The sequence below is a fragment of the Perissodus microlepis genome, chromosome 9 (assembly GCF_051167445.1).
Source record: "Perissodus microlepis isolate ML-2025 ecotype Zambia chromosome 9, ASM5116744v1, whole genome shotgun sequence".
NCBI classification, from domain to species: Eukaryota; Metazoa; Chordata; class Actinopteri; order Cichliformes; family Cichlidae; genus Perissodus; species Perissodus microlepis.
This window is the reverse complement of record NC_140469.1, coordinates 30,598,743-30,625,197: the sequence shown is the minus strand read 5'-3', so window position 1 is coordinate 30,625,197 and position 26,455 is coordinate 30,598,743. Positions and strand designations below refer to the sequence as shown.

General features: G+C 41.1%; 2 protein-coding genes and 1 long non-coding RNA gene across 5 annotated transcripts; 1 reads left to right on the top strand and 2 right to left on the bottom strand.

Moving 5' to 3' along the window:
- Nucleotides 1-769: 769 nt before the first annotated feature.
- On the bottom strand, nucleotides 770-20,944 carry LOC146380823 (uncharacterized). 3 transcript variants are annotated; one of them, XM_084939851.1, is made up of 4 exons: nucleotides 20,621-20,944; nucleotides 13,659-13,798; nucleotides 7,332-8,015; nucleotides 770-2,157 (listed from the first exon to the last, which is right to left on the bottom strand). In XM_084939851.1, the coding sequence occupies exons 2-4, from the start codon at nucleotides 13,674-13,676 to the stop codon at nucleotides 1,747-1,749; spliced, it is 1,113 nt and encodes a 370-aa protein (XP_084795977.1). In that variant the 5' UTR covers nucleotides 13,677-13,798; nucleotides 20,621-20,944; the 3' UTR covers nucleotides 770-1,746. The 3 variants fall into 3 exon arrangements, with proteins under 3 accessions (XP_084795977.1, XP_084795979.1, XP_084795978.1); XM_084939853.1 differs by having other exon boundaries at nucleotides 770-2,154; XM_084939852.1 differs by having other exon boundaries at nucleotides 13,659-13,764.
- On the bottom strand, nucleotides 15,579-20,244 carry LOC146380824 (uncharacterized). The gene is made up of 3 exons (XM_084939854.1): nucleotides 16,784-20,244; nucleotides 16,034-16,115; nucleotides 15,579-15,844 (listed from the first exon to the last, which is right to left on the bottom strand). The coding sequence occupies exons 1-3, from the start codon at nucleotides 16,911-16,913 to the stop codon at nucleotides 15,631-15,633; spliced, it is 426 nt and encodes a 141-aa protein (XP_084795980.1). The 5' UTR covers nucleotides 16,914-20,244; the 3' UTR covers nucleotides 15,579-15,630.
- Nucleotides 20,945-22,447: 1,503 nt separating the features above from the next.
- LOC146380822 (uncharacterized) lies at nucleotides 22,448-24,211 on the top strand. The gene is made up of 3 exons (XR_014801402.1): nucleotides 22,448-22,552; nucleotides 22,824-22,959; nucleotides 23,296-24,211. It is a non-coding gene; the product is annotated as an uncharacterized LOC146380822 (long non-coding RNA).
- The last annotated feature ends 2,244 nt before the right edge of the window (nucleotides 24,212-26,455 follow it).

Below are 26,455 nucleotides of genomic sequence, written 5' to 3'. Positions count from 1 at the left end.
TGTATGATTTCTGTTCCACTTCTCACGTGTACACCATTTTGTGTTGGTCTTTCACGTGGAATTCCAATAAAATTGATTCATGTTTGTGGCTGTAATGTGACAAAATGTGGAAAAGTTCAAGGGGGCCGAATAATTTTGCAAGCCACTGTAAGTGGGAGATTTTCCCAAAGCAGAACCACTTACTGCTTAAAAGATAGAGTTAAAGTAGACTGTATATTCTCAGGTTAACTTTAAACGTATTGTTGAAGTCAGAGGCAGCATAAAAGTGAACCCCCTTAGACTGATTTCTAGTTCTAGTGTCTTTATATTCCAGTGAGTTCTGCTTTTAGTTAGCAAACATAAACTAATGTAAGTCTATTAACGGCAACTGACTAACCAACCCGGTGAGTCGAGTCCCCTCGAGCAGTGCTCACTGACCAAGCCTAACACCAAACTGATGAAAACATGGTAGCATTTAGTCTGCATTTATGAATAAGGCAGCATTTATTTAAAACCTGCAACAATCTCTCCCAAAGTGATTGCAGTCACTTCAAGTCAGAGCGCAACTGCTTGCAGAAAGTTGGCCTCTTATAAGATGAGCTCCCTTATTCATTGTATTCCCAGAGTAATTCCCAGAGTATTTTATTTTCTTTAATAAATATCGATGTTTGGTGTCACTGTATTGAGACAACATCACAACGCAAAATATCAAGATGCTGTGCTGTATCGATTCCCCCCCCTACCGTATTACGGGTGAAAACACCTGTCAGCCAGAAGATCAAAACAAAAGTTAAGTTCAAGTATTTATACAATATCAGTTAACTAGAAGGTAAAACAATATCTATAACAACAACTACTACTAAATACGGTGTCCCAATGGGAAAACCATTTAAACGTGACAGCGATAACATTTTGGAGAATCAAAATCCGTAAAAAATAAATAAATAAAAAAATAAAATAAAAAAAAGTAAAAAACTTGCAGCTTCCCAAATGTAACATTCAGGATTATTGATGCAAGTCCAGAAATCAGAGCCACAAAGTAGACAAAAGGAAAACATATTATTGATACAGAAGTTGTTTTCTATACAAGATCACTGCAAAAAGCCATACCTAATGTCCACCCTACTGTTACTCATTTTATATTAAGATTTAAAAATTAGTTGGTATTGGTATGGTAAGTAGCCTTCAATAATAGTAATAAATCACATAGCAATAGTACATTCATATAGTTGTAAAAAGCATGAAAATATATTAAGTAATCCAAAGTATTCAGAATACGTAACTCTACCGGCATCCAGCATCTATCTACATGTAAAAAGAATTTGGTGTTTTCTGAGGGTCCGAATTTGAATTAATTTAAATTAAGAAAATTTAGTTTAATACGACTAATAGGCATTACGAGCTCTGTCATGGAAAAAAAAAAAAAACATTTCGAATGTTATTTCTTCCTGAATTGAAGTCCAAACATCAGAGCTACCTCATGAGATCCAAGTGTGACATCAGCTGACACTCTTTACAGGAGATTCCATCTGAACTCTGTGGAGCCTGATCTGGTTTGTAAGTCTGTCCCTGAAACCAGAAGAGGATCTTTCTGTCTCTTCAGATTCATTGTGATCCAGTGAAGTCCGTCCTGCAGGATCGCGCTGATGTTTGCGAAGAGCAGATAATGAAGTGAATGTTTTTGCACACTGGTAACAGTGAAACAGTTTATTTACAGTGAGGGATTGTTTATGTTCGGATTATAAACTGAGATTCTTAAAGCTCTTGTCACACTGTTATTAAGTTCACTTCAATATGTCGAAGTTCATGGCAATCACGACTCCCTGAATATGAGAAACTTCTGTCACAGTGTCTACAGTTGTATGGTTTCTCTCCTGTGTGGACTCGTTTATGTACTTTAAGGTAACCTGCAGTGGTGAAGGATGACCCACACTGGTCACAGAGGTGCTTTTTAACCCCACTGTGAATGACTTCATGTCGTTTTAATTCACTTGGTTTGGGGAAACCTCTCCCACATTCTTTGCAGTAGTTCATTTTGTCTCCAGTGTGTCTACGCTGATGTACTTTTAGGCTTTGTTGATGACTGAAAGTTTTTCCACAAAGGTCACAGAGAAACTCTTTCCCACCACCACAGTGACGACAGGGTTGAGAACTGGATCCATCTGTGTCGCTCTGCTTCTAAACAAAGACACAGAGACAGTGTAAGTCGGGGAATTCCTTCAACATTTTTATCCTGAACATCGCCTGAAATAAAGAGCATCTCTGCCAATGTCCAATTACATTTTACTGTTTACATTATAACGCTCAGCTTACTGGCAGAGGTGGGTAGTAACGAGTTACATTTACACCGTTACATTTACTTGAGTAAGTTTTTGGAAAAAAAAAAAAAAAAAGTACTTTTAAAGTACCTATTTTGCACGATACTTTACTTTTACTTGAGTACATTTGTGATGAAGAAACTGTACTTTTACTCCGCTACATTTGACAATATTTGACTCTTTTTTTTTTTTAATAATTAATTTCACACATTAGATAATACTGCTACTAATGGATCATGCCACCACTGGAGTTTCCTGCAACTCTTACCAATCAGACATGGCCATGCAGTCACATGACCAGTTTGAAACTGTGGCGGGCAGAGCAGCCCAAGCATTTTAAAGTAGCGGACACACGGAAAGAAGAAACACATGAAAACATGGCAGAGTAAGCTGTTACCGCTAGAACTGAAGAGGACGAACACCCTTGGCCTCATTTACAAAAATTTGTACTGCTTTTAAGTGAAACAAAGAACAGCTATGTCTTCAGTGTCGGATTCTTCAGTGCGAGGCAAAACAAACTGACTTTTCAGCGTGAAAAAACACCAACTCATGTAACCTGAGGAAACGTGTCACGGTACGTTTACTCTAAATATCTTTTTAGCTGTGGTTAGTTGGATGTCAGTCTTATGTTAGAGCAGCTTTGTCGAGCTCAAGCCCCGAGTTTGATTACACTAGAATCACGTCATATTTTCGGCCCTATGTTGTAGTGAGATAAGTTTGTGGGTGTTGTTTTCGCAGCTTTTAACTCCTCGCTGGTTAGCTAGCGTGAACTCTAAGCTAACAGCTAGCCTGGTTAATGAAGCTAGAGTTCCACGCAGATGTAAACACAGCTCGTCTCTACTGCTTTAACTGTTAAATCAGAAGGCAATACAGCGGTCGACAGGGTTTATTATGTGAAACAGCAGCTGGTTTAATTTAAACAGTCTGCATTAAGCTGGGCATACACTGTACAATTTTTTTCAGTCACCTTATTTAGCTCCTGCTCAAACTGTACGATTGAATCGCAGGGGTTAGAAGTTTGTAGGTCACACTGAAAAGCCTCGATATGGAAGCGTAGAGCTTCCACCCAGGCAAACAAAAAACAGAGCTATATCACGTTATAATGTGAAATGTTTATTGTTCTAACAATATACTTTTCATGTTTGTACAATATACTACCATATTATTAAATTATACATAATTATGATGTTTGTACTATATAATATTTTGTACAAAAGGTTTTTTTGTTATGACGTGATAATTACGTACATTGCAATAACAAACATGATAGTACATTGTTAGAACAATAAAGTTTTCACATTATAACATCATATACGTCTATTTTGTTTGCCTGGGTGGCAGCTCTACGCTCCCGTACTCAGATGAGCTTGCAAAATTTCTACAAGTTGTGCCTCCATCGATTGTGTCCAGCAGTATTTCTGTGTCAGAGGCTGCGTTGACACCCTCATGAACGGCGACCGGGTTTCAAACAGGTTGGATTATCTTGCGACCATATGATTGATGATCGGGAGCTGGTCGTGAGGTGTTAATCGCTTCTCATTACCCCATGTATACTACATGATGCACGACACACAATTAAGGCGAAAGTCTGGCTTTTCCCCAAAACGGTCGAACGACTGATAAATCGTCTCAAAATGGACCACAAATTGCACAGTGTATGCCCAACTTTAAGAGGCTAGTGTCAGGGTTATATTGTTGATTGTCATTTATGCTTAGAAATATTTACTTAGAGTTTATAGTCAATGTCATATTGGTAGGGGTCTGATCCTTAGTAGTCTGCAAAGACTGTGTGTGCTTAAGGTCATGAGAGAGGTTATATCTTCTCTTACTGATATATGGTATCGCAAACACACTATATCTATTTTAGTATAAGTGCCTTTTGTTTAGATGAACTGCTGGACTTCCAGACCAGCAGGTTTAGGGAAGTCGTTTATCGGGTCACATTCTGACCCACCCCAACACACACACACGGTACTCTTTGTTCACATGTGTACCTATGTTAATGAGCCTATGCATATTCATGTCACCTCAATAAAAGAGCAGTGTTACGAGGGAGCGGAATCTAATCTGGAATTCATTGCAAATTGTTTTTGCAGCTTGGCAGTGTATACACCACTACAGTGAGCAGACCTGATTCTTTTGAAAACCATACATCTTTCCACAGGTCTCCACTTCATCAGACATCACCTAGACACAGAGCTCGATGAGGCCAGCACAAACAGCGGCCTAACTGACGAAGATAATGGATCCATTGGGTCAGGAAAGCCAGAAGTAGGGGGGCTGGAGAGGTACCTTTCATGTCCATTCACTGGAGGTATGGATATATTGCATGGCTTTCCCCACATCAAAAAGCTGTCAATTAAAATGAATACAGCTCTTCCTGCATCTGGAGCCTGTGAAGGACTTCTTAGTCATGCAGGACTGTTCACTGCTAAACAGTTACAGCTTCACAGAAAGAACCTTGAGAGCAAACTGCTGCTGAAGCTTAACCATCACCTCAAATCATCATCACCATCACCAGAAATGGCACACTTTTGCTAAATATGCAGAAATAGACACACACCCAAACAATTTATGGTAAACTTGGCTGCCCTGCATGTACATAGGCTGAAGTTGCCCTGTTCTAATGTTTTCTCTGAAGCTGCTGTGCCATTTGGAGCAAAAATGAATATAAAGTATACAACACATCTTGTCACTGGAAATGGTTTGCACTGTTTATACATTTATATTATTTACTGTAGATATTGGTTAAAAATGCTTTATGTTTTGAAAAACTGAAATCTGGAAATTAGAATTGTTGTGCCTTATTTAGTTTATGTTTTACATATATTCTATTTGAAAATACTAAAATTTGTATATTTATTTATTTTTGTTGTCTGATAGCATTTATTTAAAAAAAAAAAAAAATCTGACATTACAACCAGTTACTCACTACTTGAGTAGTCTTTTCACCAACTACTTTTCACTTTTACTCAAGTAAAGTCAAAGGAGCTTGCAAAGAAAAGCGTCTGGACTTCTTTAAGTTACTTGAAGACGTTTCACCTCTCATCCGAGAAGCTTCTTCAGTTCTAAGGTCAAATGGTGGAGAGTCCCAGATATAAACCTAGTGGGAGTATCCCCCCACAGAGGGACAAAAAGACCCCCTGATGATCCTCTAATCGCCTGAGCCAAGGTGTGAAACTGGGTGTGGGTCCCAATCAGCCAGAGTTTCGGGTGTGTTCATTGTGAAACCTGGCCCCACCTTATCATGCGAATTCCTGAGGTCAGATGGCCCAGGATGTGAGTGGGCGTTAAGGCGTCTGGGAAGGGATCTCAAAACTGGATTATAGATGGCAGAGAGTTGGTGTCGTAAACCCCCGCCTCTGTTCAAAGATGGTCGCTCACAGTGGACATAGATGGCTTCTTTCACTCCTCTTTCAAACCATCTGTCCTCTCTGTCCAAAATGTGAACATTGGCATCCTCGAAAGAGTGTCCTTTATCCTTAAGATGCAGATGGACTGCTGAGTCTTGTCCTGTGGAGGTGGCTCTTCTGTGTTGTGCCATGCGCTTGTGAAGTGGCTGTTTGGTCTCTCCAATGTAGAGGTCTGGGCATTCCTCGCTGCACTGTACAGCATACACCACATTGTTAAGTCTGTGTTTTGGCGTTTTGTCTTTCGGGTGAACCAGTTTTTGTCTGAGCGTGTTGCTGGGTCTGAAATGCACCGGGATGTCATGCTTGGAGAAAACTCTCCTAAGTTTTTCTGATACACCGGCTACATAGGGGATGACAATGTTGTTGCGTCTGTCCTTCTTATCCTTCTTAAGAAGGACAGACGCAAAAAAAAAGACAAAACGCCAAAACACAGACTTAACAATGTGGTGTATGCTGTACAGTGCAGCGAGGAATGCCCAGACCTCTACATTGGAGAGACCAAACAGCCACTTCACAAGCGCATGGCACAACACAGAAGAGCCACCTCCACAGGACAAGACTCAGCAGTCCATCTGCATCTTAAGGATAAAGGACACTCTTTCGAGGATGCCAATGTTCACATTTTGGACAGAGAGGACAGATGGTTTGAAAGAGGAGTGAAAGAAGCCATCTATGTCCACTGTGAGCGACCATCTTTGAACAGAGGCGGGGGTTTACGACACCAACTCTCTGCCATCTATAATCCAGTTTTGAGATCCCTTCCCAGACGCCTTAACGCCCACTCACATCCTGGGCCATCTGACCTCAGGAATTCGCATGATAAGGTGGGGCCAGGTTTCACAATGAACACACCCGAAACTCTGGCTGATTGGGACCCACACCCAGTTTCACACCTTGGCTCAGGCGATTAGAGGATCATCAGGGGGTCCTTTTGTCCCTCTTTGGGGGGATACTCCCACTAGGTTTATATCTGGGACTCTCCACCATTTGACCTTAGAACTGAAGAAGCTTCTCGGATGAGAGGTGAAACGTCTTCAAGTAACTTAAAGAAGTCCAGACGCTTTTCTTTGCAAGCTCCTTTGACTACGATGACCTGGATGACTGAGAACCTTCACAGACTTACTCAAGTAAACTTATTTCAAAGTAATGCTACTCTTACTTGACTACAATTTTCAATACTTGACCGACCTCAGCTTACTGGGTGAAAATGTCTCTTCAATTGTAGGTATCTTCTTAATGGGAAGATTGGTGGTTAAACCCCTGGATGCTCTACTCTACACAGGGCTCGCAAAATCGCTAGCCCGACGTCCCGGGGCTAGCAATATCTCCGGTCGGGTGACCAAAATCTATCTCAGCCCGTCGGGCTAGCAATTTTGTGAGCCCTGCTACATGCCACAAGATACTAACCCCAAGCTGCTCTACAATGCATCCATTGGAGTGTGAATGTTAGATTGAAAGGGGAGAAGCTTTTTTCCAGCATCAGGGAAGTTTCAGCAGATTTGTTTCAGAATTGACTGAATATTCTGTCGACTAAGTTGTAACGTCTCATTTAGCTTTGAAATTAAACTTCATCCACATAATACTTCAAAATAACTGCAACTGTAAAAATATGAATACATACCTCACAGTAACTGCACTTGTAGAGTATTTTTCTGGTGTGAATCTGTTGATGCTTTCTCAGGGAATGTGGCTCTTTAAAAGCCTTTTCACACCAGTCACATTTATAAGGTCTCTCCTCAGTGTGGATAAACATGTGGTTTTTTAAGTGTGTGGCTGTTGTAAACAGTTTCCCACACTGATCGCACCAGTAAACATCATGTCCAGTGTGAATGCGCAGGTGAATATTTCGTTTGACTAGCGAGCAGAATGTTTTTCCACAAATGTCGCAGCTATACGCTTGATTATTTTCAGAGTGGGTAACTAGATGATTTCGTAAGCTGCTACTACGAGCAAAAGCTTTACCACACTGATCACAGCTGTGTGCTTTAACTCCACTGTGGATGAGTTGGTGTCTTTTTAAGTGTCCAAGTTGGGTGAAAGATTTTCCACACAAGTCACAGCTGTATGGTTTAAGTCCACTGTGGATGACTTGGTGTGTTTTTAAGTTTGCCGCCAGGGTAAAAGACTTTCCACACAAGTCACAGTAGTGTGCTTTAACTCCACTGTGGATGAGTTGATGCCGTATCAGGTCAGACGTCCGATTAAAATCCTTCTCACACTCATCACAGCTGTATTTTTTCTCTCCCTTTCTTCTGTGAGGTTTGTCGGCCTCCTGAGAGCGCTGACTTCTTGCTCCATGTTGGTCCTGCAGTGACAGAGATACAAACAGAGGCAGTGAGTGAAATGCAGTCGTGGAACAAACTGAAACTCCCTCCATTAGTGGAATCAAAGATTGATTAACTGATAATACTTTATTTATCCGGAGGAAAAATGTTTTAAAGGCTGCCAGACGATCCGGCACCATCATGAGCACCCCTTCCAACCATACATAGAATACACAAACATAACATTGGGAAGTCAGGTGAGAGAGGTACGGAAAAAACAAAACAAAACAATGGAAATACAGAGTACATGAGGAAAGAAGAGGAGAAAAATCAAATCCGGTTTTCATCTTGAAGGAGAATGTCCTTTCACCCGGTTAAGCAAAAGTCACCAGTCCTCCAGCTGACGTAGGTGACCTTGAAGGATAGGAGCAGATACTCCAAACAAGGTCCTGCAATCAGGGAGAATTGTCTGGCCAGTCTTGGCTAGAGCTGGGTGTCGTTTAGGTTTTATCCGATACCAGTACCAAACCAATACTTTTGAAACGGTGCCGGTGCTTAAACGGTGCTCGAACCGGTGCTTAAAGAATGGAGAACACAAACTTTGTCCTAAAACCTCTCATGTTCAGCAGGTTTTTTTTGTAAAAAGATAACAATGTTAACCTTTTCTGCAGCTATGGGGCATATATGGTATCACTCTTGGCTGGAAGCAGTGCTTAAACAATGGAAAAAAACACAAACTTTGTCCAAAAACCTCTCATGTTTAACTGTTTTCCACTTTTTCTTTGGTCATTTTAGCCTTTTTGGCCAGGGTGAAGGGAGTATCTGCCATCAAACAAGAAGACAACCGCATGTAGCTATGATGATGTTTGCTAGTTCACCTTACATGCATTAATTTAATAACGTGGTTAGCCTACTCAGCGTAAATTACACACGAACAACATGAAGCTACTCACGCAGAGAAGAACGGCTGCTGCTGCCATCATCATCCTCATCATTTCTGCTACACTGGCAGGGCTAGGGGCCAGGACACTACTCTTCGGGTTCTTGGGGGATGTTGCTAACTCCGGGTCTGATAACAGGCACCACACCCGCAGTAGATGTGCTTGGTCTTGCAGCAAGCTATCAAATACGGTGCATTTCTCGGCTTTAAAAAAAACGCTATGCATCGCCAGGTGTTTCATCAGATTTCATCAGACCTCCTTTGCACAGTATCACCTTAAAGCACTTGTTGCAGGCTGCTGAGTTTGCATCTTTTGCTGTGAAGTACAGCCAGACTTTTGACCGCTTCGCCTTGGGCATTTTTAATCTGTAGCTCTGCTCTAAAAGAACGTACGTACCTGGGCCCGCCTACTATCCTTGGAAAGGTAAAATGATTGGCTAGAATCCAAAGTGTATAACATCTCAGAAAATAAAGCACTGAAATAAAGCACCGAAAAGCAGCGTGCTTTTCGGTCTGGTTACTACCGTTTATGTCAGAACCGGTACAAGGGCTGCCACGATTAGTCGACTAGTCACGATTACGCCGACTATCGAAATCGTCGACGACTAATTTAATAGTCGACGCGTTTGAAGCTTTGTAAGATCCCAAAAGACGCAGGAATAAGTAGTAGGATTTAAGAGTGTAATAACAGACTGAAACAGAAGATGGCAGCACTGCATGTACAACGATGCCAGCTGCCGTTAAACCCCGAAGAAGAAGAAACTGTGTCCCAGAATTCATAGCGCGGCCCAGCTCAGTTTCCAACAATGGCGGCAGCTAGTTAGTTTTAATATTACTCTTATTATTCTTTCTGGGTCACAAAATAAACGTTTAACATATTTTCAGGCGAGAATGTAGCTGTGCAAACTTCAAATATCTGCTCAGTTTATCAAGACACCACATATTTTCAAAAGCGCTCTGACGTTTTCGGAGACGTCTGTTACCCACCAGCTCGATAGCAAGCCGGGGGCAAGGCTCATTAGAGCCGCTGAGAACACCGGACTCCCGGCAAATCGTTTTCAAACCCACCGCCGTCCTTCGCTACTCAGGTTAAACATGACATAAAACATGACAGGGCTGTGTCTCTGTAACACTGGTCTGCAGTACGGGGGCCCCACAGGGAACTGTGCTGGCACCGTTCCTCTTCACCCTCTACACTGCAGACTTCTCCATCAACTCCCCACGCTGCCACCTACAGAAGTTCTCTGACGACTCTGCCATAGTCGGCCTCATCACAGGTGAGGAAGACTCAGAGTACACACAGTGGACTCTGGACTTTGTAGACTGGTGTCAGCAGAACCACCTGCTGATCAACGCCGGGAAAACCAAGGAGTAGGTGGTGGACTTCTGGAGATGCAGACCCACCACACTGAAACCGGTAAACATCCAGGGAGTGGACATTGAGATAGTGGACTCTTATAGGTACCTGGGTGTTCACCTGAATAATAAACTGGACTGGAGCCACAACACTGATGCTCTGTACAGGAAGGGTCAGAGCATACTCTACCCTGCTGAGGCGGCTGAAGTCATTTGGAGTACAGGGAGCGCTTTTAAAGACCTTCTATGACTCTGTGGTGGCATCTGTCAGTTTTTTACAGTGTTGTATGTTGGAGCAGCAGTTTATTATTGACAGCTGAGAGGAAGAGGTTGGATAAACTCATCAGGAAGGCCAGCACTGTTCTGGGATGCACCCTGGACCCAGTGACAAACTGCTGCATCCTCGATGCATAAAGGAGCGTTTCTGCAGGTCCTTCCTCCCTGCAGCTGTCAGACTGTACAATCAGAACTGACAAGATCTGAAAACTGCTGTTCACAAACGCTGTCCATCTAATCTGACTGAGCTGGAGCTGTTTTGCAAAGAAGGATGGGCAAGGATTTCAGTCTCTAGATGTGCAAAGCTGGTAGAGACATACCCTAAAAGACTGGCAGCTGTAATTGCAGCAAAAGGTGGTTCTACAAAGTATTGACTTGGGGCTGAATAATTACGCACACCCCACTTTTCAGTTATTTATTTGTAAAAAATGTTTGGAATCATGTATGATTTCTGTTCCACTTCTCAGGTGTACACCACTTTGTGTTGGTCTTTCACGTGGAATTCCAATAAAATTGATTCATGTTTGTGGCTGTAATGTGACAAAATGTGGAAAGTTCAAGGGGGCCGAATACCTTTGCAAGCCACTGTAGTTTGGTCACAGTTTCATAGTTGTCATAGCCTGTTCTCAGTTTAGTAGTTAGTTTCAGTTTTTAGCTCAGCGTTCATGGTGTGTTTTTTTTTTTTTCATCAGCCCTAATAAACGCTGTCTTTTGGTTTAAGTTAAGTTCCGTCTCCTACAGTATCTGCTTTTGTGTCCTGTTTCCAAACACATTGGTGTAACCTGCTGTGACAGATAACAAAGCCCAATTTTCCACTTCTTCCATGCACAAATTGGCCACAATCGGTGAAACTGGGGAACCCATGGCACACCCATGTTTCTGCCTGTAGTACTGACCCTTATGCAAAATAGGTGGAATGAAGACACAGTTTCAAAAGCAAACACAATTGATCAGTGCTGAGAGTGGTCCTGTTGCTGAGGTTGGGGTGATCCTGTAATCTCTTAAGGACTACCTCCAACGCTTTCATGACTGGGATGCAACTGAAGACAGATGTAACATCTTCACTGCACATGCTCTGTTTATATGATTGGGGAAACCTGCAGTCAGCTGAGACTGAAGAAGTCACTTGGATGAGTGATGAAACGTTTCTTCCACTAAAACCGCTACGTCCAGATGAACAGAATCAACCTTTTGGGATTTACTTACCTGGATGATTAAGCACGGATCAAGACCTTATTTTATTAACATTTTTAAAATGATAGTAGCACAAACAAAATATTTTGCAGCACAAACCAGCACAAACATAGCACAATTGATTGACACCAGTTTTGTTTGATTCCATTAATGTGGGGTGGCTGGTTGACCTCTGATGACCTCTAGAAATTTTTATTAATATTTTTAAAATGATAGCAGCAGAAACAAAAAATTTTGCAACACAAACATAACACAAATGTTTGACATCAATTTTGTTTGATTTAGTTAATGTGGGGGCGCTGGTTGACATTTTGACCTTTACATATCTTTAAAACAGAAGCAGCACAAATGACAATTTTAGCAGCACAAACCAGCACAAACAGCACAGTTGATTCTTCTGGGCTATATTCTCAGCAGCATATTAAACATATCAGGTCCCCATAAGGAGAATCATGTGCTAACGGCTGTCTAAATGACTCGGGTAAAGTTTGTATCAAGCGTGCTTGTTGTTTTTGTCTGCTTCCACTTGTCTTTGCACTAGGATGATGTCGGAGTAAATGTGCAGTCATATTCGTTGTGTTCCCACTAGTGCTGTCAGCGTTAATCTTGTTGAAATGACGTTAAAGCCACAACACGGCAAATCTCTGTTAACGAGCTACCGCGGATCGCCCCGTGCGTGGGGCTGGACAGCCAACACGTTAACGAGCAAACTGCGCTAACCACTAGTTCCCACCAATGTAATTGAGCATTGCGTGGCACATCCAACATACTGTTTTACTTTTGTCCATGACGCGCTTACCTTCAGGGTCATACGTCACATGAAAACCAAAATAGTTCCAAAGGCCAGATCTGAATGAGGGTGGGGGAGGTTCAATTTGCCATGTTGCAAGGAGGGTTAGGGTTAGGGCTTAGCAGGAGCTTAGCTTCTGTCTCGCTAGCTTGCCCTGCGGTCAGTGAATCTGCGTTCGACTACTCCGCCTAGGCTGCACTGTCGAGCGCAGATCCACTGAGGGCTCAACACAGACAGCATCTTCAGAAGGAAAGTTGATAAAATAAATTAAAAATTGTGTATTGTTCGATACATATGCGTACCGAACCGAAAGCACTGTATCGAACGGTTCAATATCGATACGAGTATCGTTGCACCCCTAGTGAGGGGCCAACTTCACTCACATGGTTTGTCTGAGCATTACGGCTACTGTAATCAGAAGCGTCGCGGAGTAATACGTACCATGCTTCAACGTAATATTACCTTATTGTGTGTGTATAAGGACCACAAATGGCACATGTTAAGAGACGCGGCTGTCACACGGTACACAGTAGAACATGGGAACAGAGCAGCTGCGAAATCTGTCTTTGTTATTATGCTCAGCGTCTTTTAGTTTACATTTTGACTGCACAATTGCTTTTTGTTATGCGCAAAAACAACATTGTTTTATTTTATACATTGAGCATTATTATTTAATGAATGCTGATAATTTATTTCTGAGTAATTTTTTCATGTACATCTATGCTGTCTGTTAATAAAACTGCCTCTGCGAAATCTGGGACACAGCTTTTACTAAGAACTCTTTTTGTTCTTACTTTATGGCTTAAAATAAATATCGAGATGTATATCATATATCGCCAACCAGCTACAGAATATCGAGATATGAATTTTGGCGATATAGCCCAGCACTAATCACGGGAGAAAATCTTTTACTTTATGAAAAATGGGCAGTCCAACTGATGATGTTGTTGTTTTAATGTGTGCTGATAAAATATGATCTTTGTATTTTCTTGCAACTTCTGTGGTTTTTGTTGGTGAATGTACATTCTCTATTTATGGAGGAGCCCAGGATGTAAAAGATAAAGCTGCTGTTAACAACCAGCTGTGCACACAGTTTCAATAACAGTGTAACTGAGATATTTTTCTCACCTCCTGTGTTGAAGTCATCGTTTCCTCTGTAGTGGCTGAGCTGAGTCCAAATGGCTGAAACTGTTCCTCTGCTGCTCCACCAGACTCTTCTCCTCCTGTTACTCGGCTGGGACACAAAAGTATAGATATGCATTTTATCCCTGACAAGAAGAAGCAGAGCACATAAACATTACTACACTCAGTGACAACAATACCTATGAAGCTTCAAGGCGAAACCCCAGAAGCAACTACAAAAAGAAAGTCATCAGCTGCCTACAAGAACTTGAAAGGGAAAAAGCCACTGAGCGCCCTGCATACCACCACCTTTACCCAGGGGATGCTGCATCCTGTATATATGGACTTCCATAGATACACAAAGAAGGAGTCCCACTTACGGTGTGTTCACACCGAATGCGATGGACGCGAACAAAACGCCCCACCCACCTGCAGAGCGCCTGTCCATCTGCCTGAGGTTAGTAAAAGTATTTAATACGGTAGTCCTTTATTGATACCTGTGCTAATATATGCTAAACCATCCATTTATACACTGCTAACATGGATGTGCTATGCTAACAGTGAATGCTCTCGGTGTTTACTGATAGCAAACTGTGGTACGGAGATATTTCTAGTGATACTCAGAAGCTCTCATCAAGTCCCGATTTAATTCGATTTATGCTGTTATCAGTGTTTGCAATGATAGCATGGCTGTGGTGTCACATCAATGTATGCGCTCGGTGTTTGCTGATATCAAACTGTAGCATTAGGACCACTGAGTTAACCTTTGTAGTGATACTCACTCCTTTTTATTTAGACCTGGTTTAATTCTGGGATAGTTGAATATTTGTATATGATCCCTGCAGCTGTCAGACTCTAACAGGGGTCACCAGCCTTTATTTAAACAGAGTTAGATAAAACTGTGAACAGTTTGGTTCATCTTTAGTTACATGGTTCTATCTTGATAAGCTATGTCTTATCACAGATTAATTTTTCAAAAATATTAATGATTTAAGCAAGGAAAGGGCTACATGTCAACATACAACTCTTTATTTCTATTAATGTCTTACTTCATTCCTACCTGATTGACATGTTTAGGAATTATGAGTGATTGGCTCACTGTAGTGGCAAAAGTTGCTACCAATCAAATTATGATATGTTAAAGTTAAAACAAAACACAACTGTTTTAGATATTATCTAATATACATTTTGTAATTATCCTTATAATTACAAAATGTTTTATGTAAGATTTTGTAATTTAAATCTGACATCACAAAAGTATTTTGGAATTTGAATAATGTTGTCATTTTGTAACTGCAGTACACATAATACTAATTTTGAACAATTCTATCCAGGTTCCTTGTCACCGGGGACTCCTTCACGACCAAGCGTTCAGTTTCAGAGTCGGTGTGTCCACGGTGAGCCAGATCACCCCCCAGGTAGCGACGGCCATCTGGGACTGTCTAGTGGACGACTTCATGGCTGTGCCTTCACCTGGAGACTGGCGCTCCATCACAGAGGGATTCCAGGAGCGCTGGAACTTTCCTCTGTGCTGTGGAGCTCTGGATGGGAAGCACGTCCAGACGAAGGCACCCCATATATCATATAGGAGACACACACATTGATATACACTAAATATTTATTTCATTTCTTTTTTTGTGGTGCCCCAAATTTATGCACCTGCTTGATTTTGTTTAAACAATTATTGCACACTTTTTGTAAATCCAGTAAACTTCTTTTCACTTCTCAAGTATCACTGTGTGTGTCTCCTGTATGATATATTTAACTGACATTTTTTATTGTAACAACCAACGATTTATACAGGAAAATGATAGCTATTAACAAGGTTGCCCAAACTTTTGCATCCCACTGTATTAGTATGAAATAAATTCTACATGTGTCAAGTCGTGTGCCAACATTTGCTGTGTAGTAGAACTGAGACATTAGTCATTATAAAAATTTATTTGAAATAATATAAACATTCTCAAACAGAAAAACATTAAACATAAATATATAAAATATAAGTATTTACAGAGAGACAGGAATAAAAAGGACCCAGCTGCTCTCCAGAGCAGGAACAAGGCTGAGGAGGAAATGCTCCATTGGAGACTGGTGTGGCCTCTTCAGGGACTCCAGGATGGCCAGCTCCACCGCCCATGGACCGTCCTGGGACCAGTCCCTCATCTGCCTCGGAGCCGTCCTCCTCTGTGGGCCTGTAAAACAGCACAAAACACAAAGAAATGAGAAGGCTGCTACTAGATTTTAATTTCAACATTGAAAAGAAAAAAAAACAAAAACAAAAAAAAAAACAGGACATAATCAGATTGGTTGTAGATATTTAGTAAAGGTGATCACAAGGCAATCCCACCGACTAAAAAGGTATCAGTGCTTGCTTTACATACCTGTGGGTGCAGCAGCAGGAGCTCAGGGACTGGGGAGCCAGGAGAAGCAACAGGGGACGCTCTGCTGCAGAATCAGTTGGCTCTATCAATACAGTATTAAATGTTAACATGTTGAATATAATCAGAGAAAGTATATACAGTGGTCCCTCATTTATTGCAGCAGGGGTTCTCAGAATAACTAGCCCCTGGTCACGCACTTTATACACGGTTTTCCCCACACACATGAACATTAGTCACAGTTCTCACAATTGAATCTCAAAGTGCAAACCTTTGTAGATTGCAAAACGTAAAAGTATTATTATGCCGCGGTTTGTCTTCATCTGCCTGCCACTTTCGTGCGCCTTTTCCCCTCGCGGTGCAGGTGTCTATTTCCGAATGAGGCTCATAGTTATGGGTGTTTTTGTGCTGTTTTTTCTATTGGACGTGATGGTTATCAAAACCAAACATGATAAATTTCGCAAGCGCAGGAGACACGACACGGAGGAGATTTGTCAATCAGGCTGCAGAATGCAATGCTGTACGGTGCAAAAAAAAGAAAAAGAAAATCAGCGAAAAAGCGAAGCAGTGACGGATGAACAGCGGGACCACTGTGTGCTGTTTATTAATAAACAAAATATATTCCTATATGACAACATGCATAAAAGCAGAACGGTATTTGTACGTCAGTGGGAAAATAGCGGTGGCTTGCTAGCTTTTGTGCGGCTTCCCCGGGTCAGCGAAAACTTTCAAAAGAGAAATGAATGAACTTACCAGGTTGCCCGATCTCGTCACATATCTTCCTCCAAGCTCGGTCCTTTATATTCCTGTCTCGGTACAGAAAGCAGCTGGTGTCGTACGGCTCCGTGTTGTTTGCTACAGCGCTGATTAGCCTTCCCTCCATCGAAGAATGAAGGGCTTTGGCTGGATCTGCCCCTTTGACCTAGGTCACAGCCACGTCACCAGGCTCCTGATTGGTTGCCGCGGCGCGATTTGACGCTGGAGTTCAGATTTTTCCAACTCGAGCGGTAGACGCGTAACGCGCGTATGCACAAAATGCAACACAAAAACTCACGCGCGTAGTTTTTTTCGCGAGTCAAACGCTCCAAACGCGCTAGACTGACGCGAGTTTCAGGCGTTTTCGCGACGCAAATCTGCTTCCAAATTTTCGCGGGAGCCGCAATCGCGGGTCATCGCGCCTTTCCATTGACTTTACATGTAAACCTGACGCTCTGGCCGCCTCTATCGCGTTCGGTGTGAACACACCGTTAGACTCATTGGTAGCAGCATAGCAACAGTTAGACCTCTGCCTTACCACCACATATTTTAAATACAACGAGGGTGTGTTGTTCCCCAGTGTTACTCAAAAAATAGTTTAAGGTGTCCAGCATATGTGATTTTTTTTTTTTTTTCATATATGAAGTTATTCCTTTTTGAACAAAACTCAAAACAAACCCTAATAAATCTTTCAGTCATTTCAAAGTCTGCAAATATCTTTATTAAATCATAAGTAGGGGTGGGCGGTATAAACGGTATATGGTAGAGACGATATAAATTTGGCCAACGGTAGAGATTTTGACTATACCGCTCTACCGCAATAGCGCATGTTGTTGGTGTCAACAAGCGCCGCCTGTTTTGGTCGAAAGCATTGCAGCCACTGCAAACAACATCATCTGCAAATTATGGCGGGCGACAGTCATAGCAAAGAGACGAAGCACTTTTGGAATATGAGGAAAGCCAAAAACTGCGCTTCCTCCACTTCAGTAACATTGATTCATTAATGTTGAATTCTCTCACAGCTGCTCTATTCCCATGTTGTTGCAGTATATTAATGACTAACCTCGTATTGTGGATGGATTATCTCAGTTGTTCTCCTGACTGAAGTTTAGTCCGTGTATAGCAGAGGTGTCAAACTCAAATACACAGTGGGCCAAAATTCAAAACTGGAACAAAGTCGCGGGCTAACGTTAAAATTTATTGAAAAAAAAAAAAAACAACTTCCTCCAGATATAAGAATGAATCTCTGGACTCAAGTTTTGCTGAAAAACTGAATATGGAACAAGCAAAGCTTAATACTAAACAATATATATATTAGCTGTATAATACCAGTAGGCCAGCTCTAATAGTAATTTGGTATGGCTTCACGGGCCAAATGTAATTAGGCTGCGGGCCAGAGTTTGACACGTATGGTGTATAGCATCCTCACGTTAACTTTTATCGAGTGGAAAAAAGTTAGCGTTCATCCTTTAGCTAATGTTATGCTAACTAGGGCTGTGTGATATGACCAAAATCTCATATCCCGATATAAGACATCTATCGTCCGATAACGATATAAATCACAAAAATGTAAAATTTTCCGTAAATTCTGTGAATCTCGGGCAGCTCGACTTGCGTGAAATGTTTCCAGCTGGGCGTCGTGTACCTGGAGTCGAGTGTTTTAACCGATGCATGAAACGATACATTTTTAGACATAAGTTGTAACGGCCGCCGTTTTCTTTGTGAGTATTTATTACACGGCGTGCTGCGGGGAAAAGCCTGTTCTAACGTTTGAGTCTAAGGTTTATTTTTTATTTTTTTGCAACAGCAGGAAACAAACGATAGCGTAAAATGAAACGATAGACGTTTTTATGTCGTCATCCGATATATATCGTTATAGCGATCACGAAGCACATCATTATATACCAGCTAGCCCAACTTCAGTAACTCTACAAACGTCACTGCTGTTTAGTTTTCTGTTTTCATTTATGTTGGTGGTGATAGCAGAGCTGTACGTTTGAATTATTTCAGAAATCTCTCAGTCAGAACATGCTATATCATGTTTAGGTGAAAACTAGCGAGCTAACTTCCTACTAACTTCCAACTCCGTTGAATTTAATAAACTCTGTTTTCATGGATGCCTGGATATTAAACTTAATTGTTACACCTGGTAAAGCAGCAACGCTGATCATTTTATTAAAGATGAAAGAATTTAGACAGTTTTTAACTCTCAGTGATGCCGCAGTGATCATTTGACTTTGAGACCTGAAGCAGACGTTGTTTTGGACCCAGATTACTCCGTGAGGCTCCTGACTACGGTAGCCGTAATGCTCCGACAATCCATCAGGCGGTGCGGCTTCATAGCTTACCAAAGCCGTACTAAAGCATTTTTTGACAGATTTCTGCGCGTCGTGTACCACATAAAATCTGTTTGAGGTCAGTAAACACAACCAGAATTCATACATAAGGCGCACTCTCGATTTTTGAGAAAATCAAAGGATTATAAGGGCGCCTTTTAGTGTTGAAAATACGTTATACAGAAGAAAAGAATATATTGCGAGTTACCACACGTGCTTCAAATTATACCGCGATATGGATTTTAGGCCATATTGCCCAGCCTTACTACTGGCTCTGCAGATTTTTTATTTTATTTTAAACTATGTCGCCTCACCTTGAGGTTGGCAAATCTGTCACTTTTTGGTGGTCAACTCTCTCAAGCAGTTTAACGGTTTCTGTTTTGCCTGTCACTATTCCGTGTCTGTTTTCTTACCAGGTTCTTCCTGGCCTTGTACTTTCTCCTAACGTTGCCCTCTTTCCTCTCTCCCTCTTTGGACTGATAATCATACACAAATAGATGTAGATATATTCAATTAGATGAAAAAATGACATTAACATGAAAAAAGATATTATTAAGATCACTAATAAAAAAAAAGTCATCTCTCGGTGTACTTTCAACCAAAAGGCAAATAACCAAACCACATGAACATCTAATAAAAGATGTAAATATTGAAACACTGATCCAACATTATCCTTTATTGACGGATTATTTGATCTTACACTTTTACCTGAATGTGGCTGCTGGGTTTAATATCGGCACATGCACATATGACAAAATAACCAGCTTCTCTCATTCCATTTCAAACAGGACAGTGGTAACAACAATTTTAAGTTGTAGATTTTAAATAGGCTACATAAATTCCAATGGGAGCAACAGGACGGTCAAATGTCGCTGATTTTACTACAGAGTGGGACGGACTGTAGAGTAGCAAACATCGGAAAACACGTTCTCAACACTGCAGGTTACCTGGTGTAATGTTTTTCAGCTAAAAAGAAACATGGTCTGACTCCGACATAACTGAAGGTTAAATGCAGTTAACACGTCCTGTTTTAAGCCAGGCACTCACACCTCCGCTCTGCTGCGTCTCAGCCACCATCGCTCTGGCAGCAAGGACAACAGAGCCAGAGTAGGGGAGAGGCGAGCTGGAACAGACCTTTTTTTTATTGGGGGGGGGGGGGATCTATACTTTTGTTTTTAAAATATTACGTCTCAACCACAAATACTATATGCTTTTTATAAAGTACTGTGAATCTTTGGGGGTGCTTTGATTCAAAAATGGGCTAAAAACGCCCCCGAGTCAAAGCAAGAAATAATCGAGCAAGCGAGCAAACGCTCAACTTCTCCCAGCGTGCTGAGCTAATGATTAGTTGGTGTTTTTCTCCAAACACTCTCTCACTCTCCTCTCAACGTGTTCACAATAAACTGTGAACAGACACCGAGGAGAGCAGCAGAAGACCTCATTCAGGAGCTAAACTCAACATGAACTGAACTCACAGTAAAGTTAGCTCGGTGCTTACCTTTAGATGAGCCCACAAACCGAGAGAAACTCCGTGATGAAGCCGGAACTCTTTCCAAACACAGGAAACAGATCAGGGAGCAGAGACCCACGTGGTTCACGCTGATCTCAGCTACGATCCAGGAGACAAGGGTGGGCAGATCGATGCAGATAACGATCCAAACGTTGGTAGTGGTATATGATCTATAATTTAGTTTGTTTCTCTCCTCTGAGTTCACTACTTTACTCCCGTTTTATGAAAAAGCAGCTCTTTCCGCGCGACTGGGGGGAGGGTCCGGTTGCACCCGCTGGGGAGCGCCATATTGGGACCTCCGCAGTAACCGGACACACGTGACTTCCACACTAACCGGAAACACGTGACCTCCACAGTCGGCAGAAATATGTTTTTTTTATTATTATTATTTCTTGTCTCGTTCCTGCATGGATCCTTAACCTTGCAAGTGGATCGTAAAGGTTGGCACAGAGTATTTCATGTATAAATTCGCCGTTAATAATTATATAATTCTAGGAATCATCTAGTTTGCTTACACTTTGTTAGCGTTACAACAACGGTCATACCCCCGAGGTAGTGATGGCCAAATGAAGCTTTCTGAAGCATTGAAGCTTGTATTGAAAAACGGTTCATTACTCGGAGCTTTTCAACACAGTCCTCTCTGGTGACATCTGGTGGCCAAAAATATGAAGAACAGCTTGAATCCACAAAATAAAACCAACTGCTTCATTATGACTGCTCACTACAGAGTGGAATTCTGTCTGATATTGGGCCTCCGTTGTGTTGCTTTGAACGTGTATTTTTTGGTGGTTAAAAAAATGTGGTTTATTTGTTTAATAAATAATCTTGACCAGTAAACTCTCCTTGTTCAAACATGCACCATGGTGTGGTCTTTCTTTGCTTGTGACTTCTTGATGTTGGTAAATACAATAATTGAAAAATACCACATTACATATAATATGCATATAATAATGTACAACACATTATGGAGTATGCTTCTGCTGTGAGGTCCTACCTCCATGCACTTGTGCAAGAGCTAGACGGGTGTATTTATAAATAATATTATATTAGGGAAATTTTCCCAGACATATTTTTGACCTGGGGGTAGAACTGATTGTGAACTGGAAAGGGAAAATGCTTATGAACTTGCAAATTAAAAACACGATGCATTTAAAGTAACCCTTTTTCATTTTTATTTAAGAAGAGAATTTGTTCCACTGTGCGATGGCCGAAACTGTTCCTTTTCGTGGAGATAATTTCTCCTGCATTAAGGAAAATCCCTTCACATGGCACAGAAGAGGCTGGAGTGCAGAGAAACTGGTACTGGCCCTTATACAGTCTACCTGGTCCCCACAAACTATCCGATAAAGAGAATAAATAGATTAAATTGCTGCACATTTGGCAGACTAACATTTTCAGATTAGTTAAACAATAAAATATATATTTTTACAACATTACATGTAAAGAATCAAGTGGAAGTTTTTCTAAAGTTACTTAATTATATTTATATTATGAAAGCAGATTTTTTTTTTACATTTTAAGTTTTTTCCCATTATAAGATAAAATAAACACGCACAAAACAAAAGCAAACAACAAGAACACAAAGCTGGAAAACCCACCCAACTGACCAAAATCAACTCAAAATCCTCCCACACAACAGAACCTCCTCTCTTCCTCGCTGGCATCAAATCTCTCAGTGGAATGATCAGTGGTTCCCTATCTGTCACCATCACAACACCACAAATCTCGCGAATGACTCACTTCCTTATAAACCATTGAATCAGATACCGAAGCAGTCACGTTCTAAATGAAGCTTCGGACGTCACTGATCACGTGACTCTGGCCAAACGAATCAAGCTTCGACACAGTGCTTCTGAAGCAGTGTGTTGATTTTTTTGACACACGCACCGTCAGCTTCAAGCGGGCCATCACTACCCCGAGGTATCTAAACTTTAGTAAGGAATGTGCACTTTTGACACCTCTGGTTAGCATTTAGTGGTCAGTTTCAAACGTATTTGATTTTTGCTTGTTATGAACAAATTCACTTCACTGCTTTTCACGATCTCTAACATCAATGCACATTGTTCCATTTGCTGCATATTGCACTTTATTCATGTCTATCATTCCACCTGCATCAACACTGTAAAGTTCGTCACAAAGAGATGTATACATTTATAAATACTAATATTCTCTATTCCATTCTGCCTCCAAGCCAGAATTGCAGGAATGCACAACATGTTGCTGAAGACTCTTTCACTGCCCTCTGTGCCCCACTCTCAGCCCTACTGTCAGGGCAAAGATCGAGGAGCATATAAATGGACACATTAAAAATGCTTTGCCTTTCAAAGGTATGTTGGCATTAAATATACCTCATAGTTAAAGTTATAAATATGCCCTTCTTTTCAGCACTTCTGCAGTCTCTTTGTTGACTTAAAAGTTGCTTTTCACATTGTGCAGTTCAGTGCATCCATCAGCGAGAGAAAAAGTGTGTTTTCATTAAATTTTTTTTTTTTCCTGTTCACCACATTTCTTGACAGCTCTTGTGATCCACACCATTTTGCTTTCATTACTGAGGATGGCTTGGATGTTTTTGTTAATATGTACAATCTGATTGTTAGATAACCTGATTGCATTCTATACAACTACATTTAAATTACATGTTGTTGTTTTTTTCTGTCTTACAGACAAAATGATATGCCGGTGCACTTTCACTGCCCTGTCTGTAACATGACAGTCATACAGCGTGGGGATATGGCAAGTCAATTATTGTCATGTCAGCATTCAGGACTGCTCCTCACTGAACTCTCCGTGGAGCCCCATCTCCCTCTTGATGTCTTGTCTCCAGCATCAAAACCATTTTCTGAATCTTAAGTAGAACATTCATGTGCTCCTCCCTCTGTGCTGAATAAAACTGTGGCTTGTGGAAAGTCCATGAAAATGAAACGCCCTCACTGTGGTCTTAGTCTTCTTAAAAAAACCTTCAAGGCTCACATGATGAGGAGGCATTCAAACAGATCAATAGATGTTTGCCTGGCCTGTCATCTGCAGTGTTTTTGTGTAGAGGGACTTCTTCCTCTTTGTTTTTCAGTTTGCAGAGGACATGGAGCTCTTTTTAAAAGCATGTGCTGACGAGCAGGGACTACAGGTCAATGTGATGCTTGACATTTAATGGACAGATGAAGGCACTGGCTGTTTGTTTGTGTTTTTTATGTGTTGTTTGTTTTTCAGTGTACAGAATTCCAGTTAAACTTATTATAAAATGTTGTTCACTTTTTTATGTCCATACTCATAGTAAAAAATTTAAGTGTAAATGTAACAGCATTGTTTATACTTGTAACTTCAGAGTAAAAAGCTTACAGTTGCTATTAACATTAATGTATTATCCTGTAATCAATAATATTTTTAGACATTTTACGCATTAACCCTCTGGGGTCTATCCTGGCCATTTGTGGCCACTTCACTTCTTTTTTTTTGACTACTACACTGCAGTGGACCGAAAGAATGACACAGGTTTGATCTTAAGGATCTAATAGTTGTGTGTGTCTGTGCATGACATTACAACGTAAATATGTATTTGCAAGATAGACTGGAATAAATTATGATGCATCAAATATTACACAGGCTGCAGTGAATTTCTGTTGATACAGACTATTGAGCTTTGAGTTTCCCAGTCAAACTTAGCTTTGAAGCACCTGCTAAAAACGCTTTTACTCTTGTAGATTTCATAACAAGACACCATAGCCAAAATATCAACTCTAAAAAAAAATTTAAAGCACATACAGCAACAAACACAGTTAGTAAATGTGTCCTGGAGTTTATGCAGGTGCAGAAAGTGCTGCTGCTGTAAGTAAGCCTAACAGCTTCCAGATCACTTATTTTTCTGGAAAGGGCATCACTGCTCATCTCTACAATCTCCCAGATCTTGGAATACAAGCCTTTGTCCCATGAAACCACTTCACATTAGTAGGAGTCCACTAAAACCTACAAATGAAGAGTGATCCTGGAAGAAATAGGGCGCACATTAGTGACCTCAACAATTGCAAGACAGACTTGTCACTGATGCTTATATGAAAAAAAGAAATAGGAAGATTTATGAAACCATTAGGACTTCATCACCTTTTTATCTGAAAAGTTCCTGGTAATATATAGCCTAACTGGCATTTAAAGAGTAAAAAGAATGTAGAAAAGATTTTGGTTTTGATGAAATGGACTGGTGCTAATTTAAAGTGTCAAGTCAGTAAAAGTAGATAAATGTTTTAATAAATATACATTTTACAGCATTTTGTGAACATACACAAAAGGAGGGCAATTTTTGGCAACGGACAAGCTGAGAGAGAGTTTTATATTTTTGCTCTCCTTGGAAAAAAATAATAGTGCACAATGATCAATGTTGATGTTAATCAATTAGATGTCCCAGACTACTATTAATAATACAGCAGTCCCTCATTTATCACAGGAGTTACGTTCTAAAAATAACCTGCGATAGGTGAAATATGAGAAGTAGTTTATTTTTCTTCATTTTGTCATTTTTCCATTATGTGTTTTATCTTGATTGTGGCTCAAGAGTTGGCAGTTTGCCTTGTAATCGGAAGGTTGCCGGTTCGAGCCCCGACAGTCTCGGTCTTGTGTCCTTGGGCAAGACACTTCACCCGTTGCCTACTGGTGGTGGTCAGAGGGCCCGGTGGCGCCAGTGTCTGGCAACTTTGCCTCTGTCAGTGCGCACCAGGGTGGCTGTGACTACAATGTAGCTTACCATCACCAGTGTGTGGATGACTGAATGTGTAAAGTGCTTTGGGGTCCTTAGGGACTAGTAAAGCGCTATACGAATACAGGCCATTTACCATTTCCCTATTGTAAACTGTCCTTGGGTGTCTTGAAAGGCGCTTTTTAAATAAAATGTATTATTATTATTATTAGTAGTAGTAGTAGTAATAGTAGTATTAGCTAAAAAAAAACCACCCTAGAGGGACGTTGCTAGCTGGCAGTTTTTTCAATGTTGAAATTTCCACATTCCGACACTTCAAATGGTTCAGGAGCTTTCCGCTCAGTGCAACATCAGTACCACGGAAATACACAAATACATCCGTAGACTCCAGACAGAATTCGCAATATGTTTTCGTGACTTTCAGGTGTTTGGACCAATGTTTTCTTTTCTGATCAAAGCAGAAAGCTTTAATGAGCAGCTGGATTTGTCTCGCTTTAACTGGCTGGACATCGAAATGCAGCTGATTGAACTGAAAAGCTCGACTCTGTGGGGGTCAAAGTTTGCAGAACAACGAACGCAGCTGGAATCCACAGCTGTGCGTGTTCATGGAGCTTGCATTTTCACCTGCTGGACGTCACTACCTGACAAGTTTAACTGTCTTCAGAACATGGCAAAGGCCTCATTGACAGCATTTGGCTCTACATATCTGTGTGAGCAGATTTTCTCTCACACGAAGAGTGTCCTCAGGTAGCCATCTGAATGCTGGACACTGTGCTCTGTCAAGGCCTGGAGATCTATCTGTGCTTTGGCGGACTGGGCCCATTTGACGTCCTCCTTGGCTCCTGTTATGAACGGTCCTTACTTCTTGCCTGGATGTCTGGACCGGGATTTTGTGGTCTGGCCTAACTTAGGCCTGGTTAACCTGGGTGATTTGTTTAGAAGCCGGACTCTGCTCTCCTTTCAGCAGCTTCAACGATGTTTCGGCCTTCAGAATGTGGAATTTTCTAGATATCTGCAACTGAGGAACTTTATAATTAATGACACCACTCTAATGATGGACCCTACTAGGTCTGCAGTGGTGGATGCTTTGTCCTCCCTGCAGTCTGGGAAGTCCATTAGCTCATTTTATAAAGTCCTTA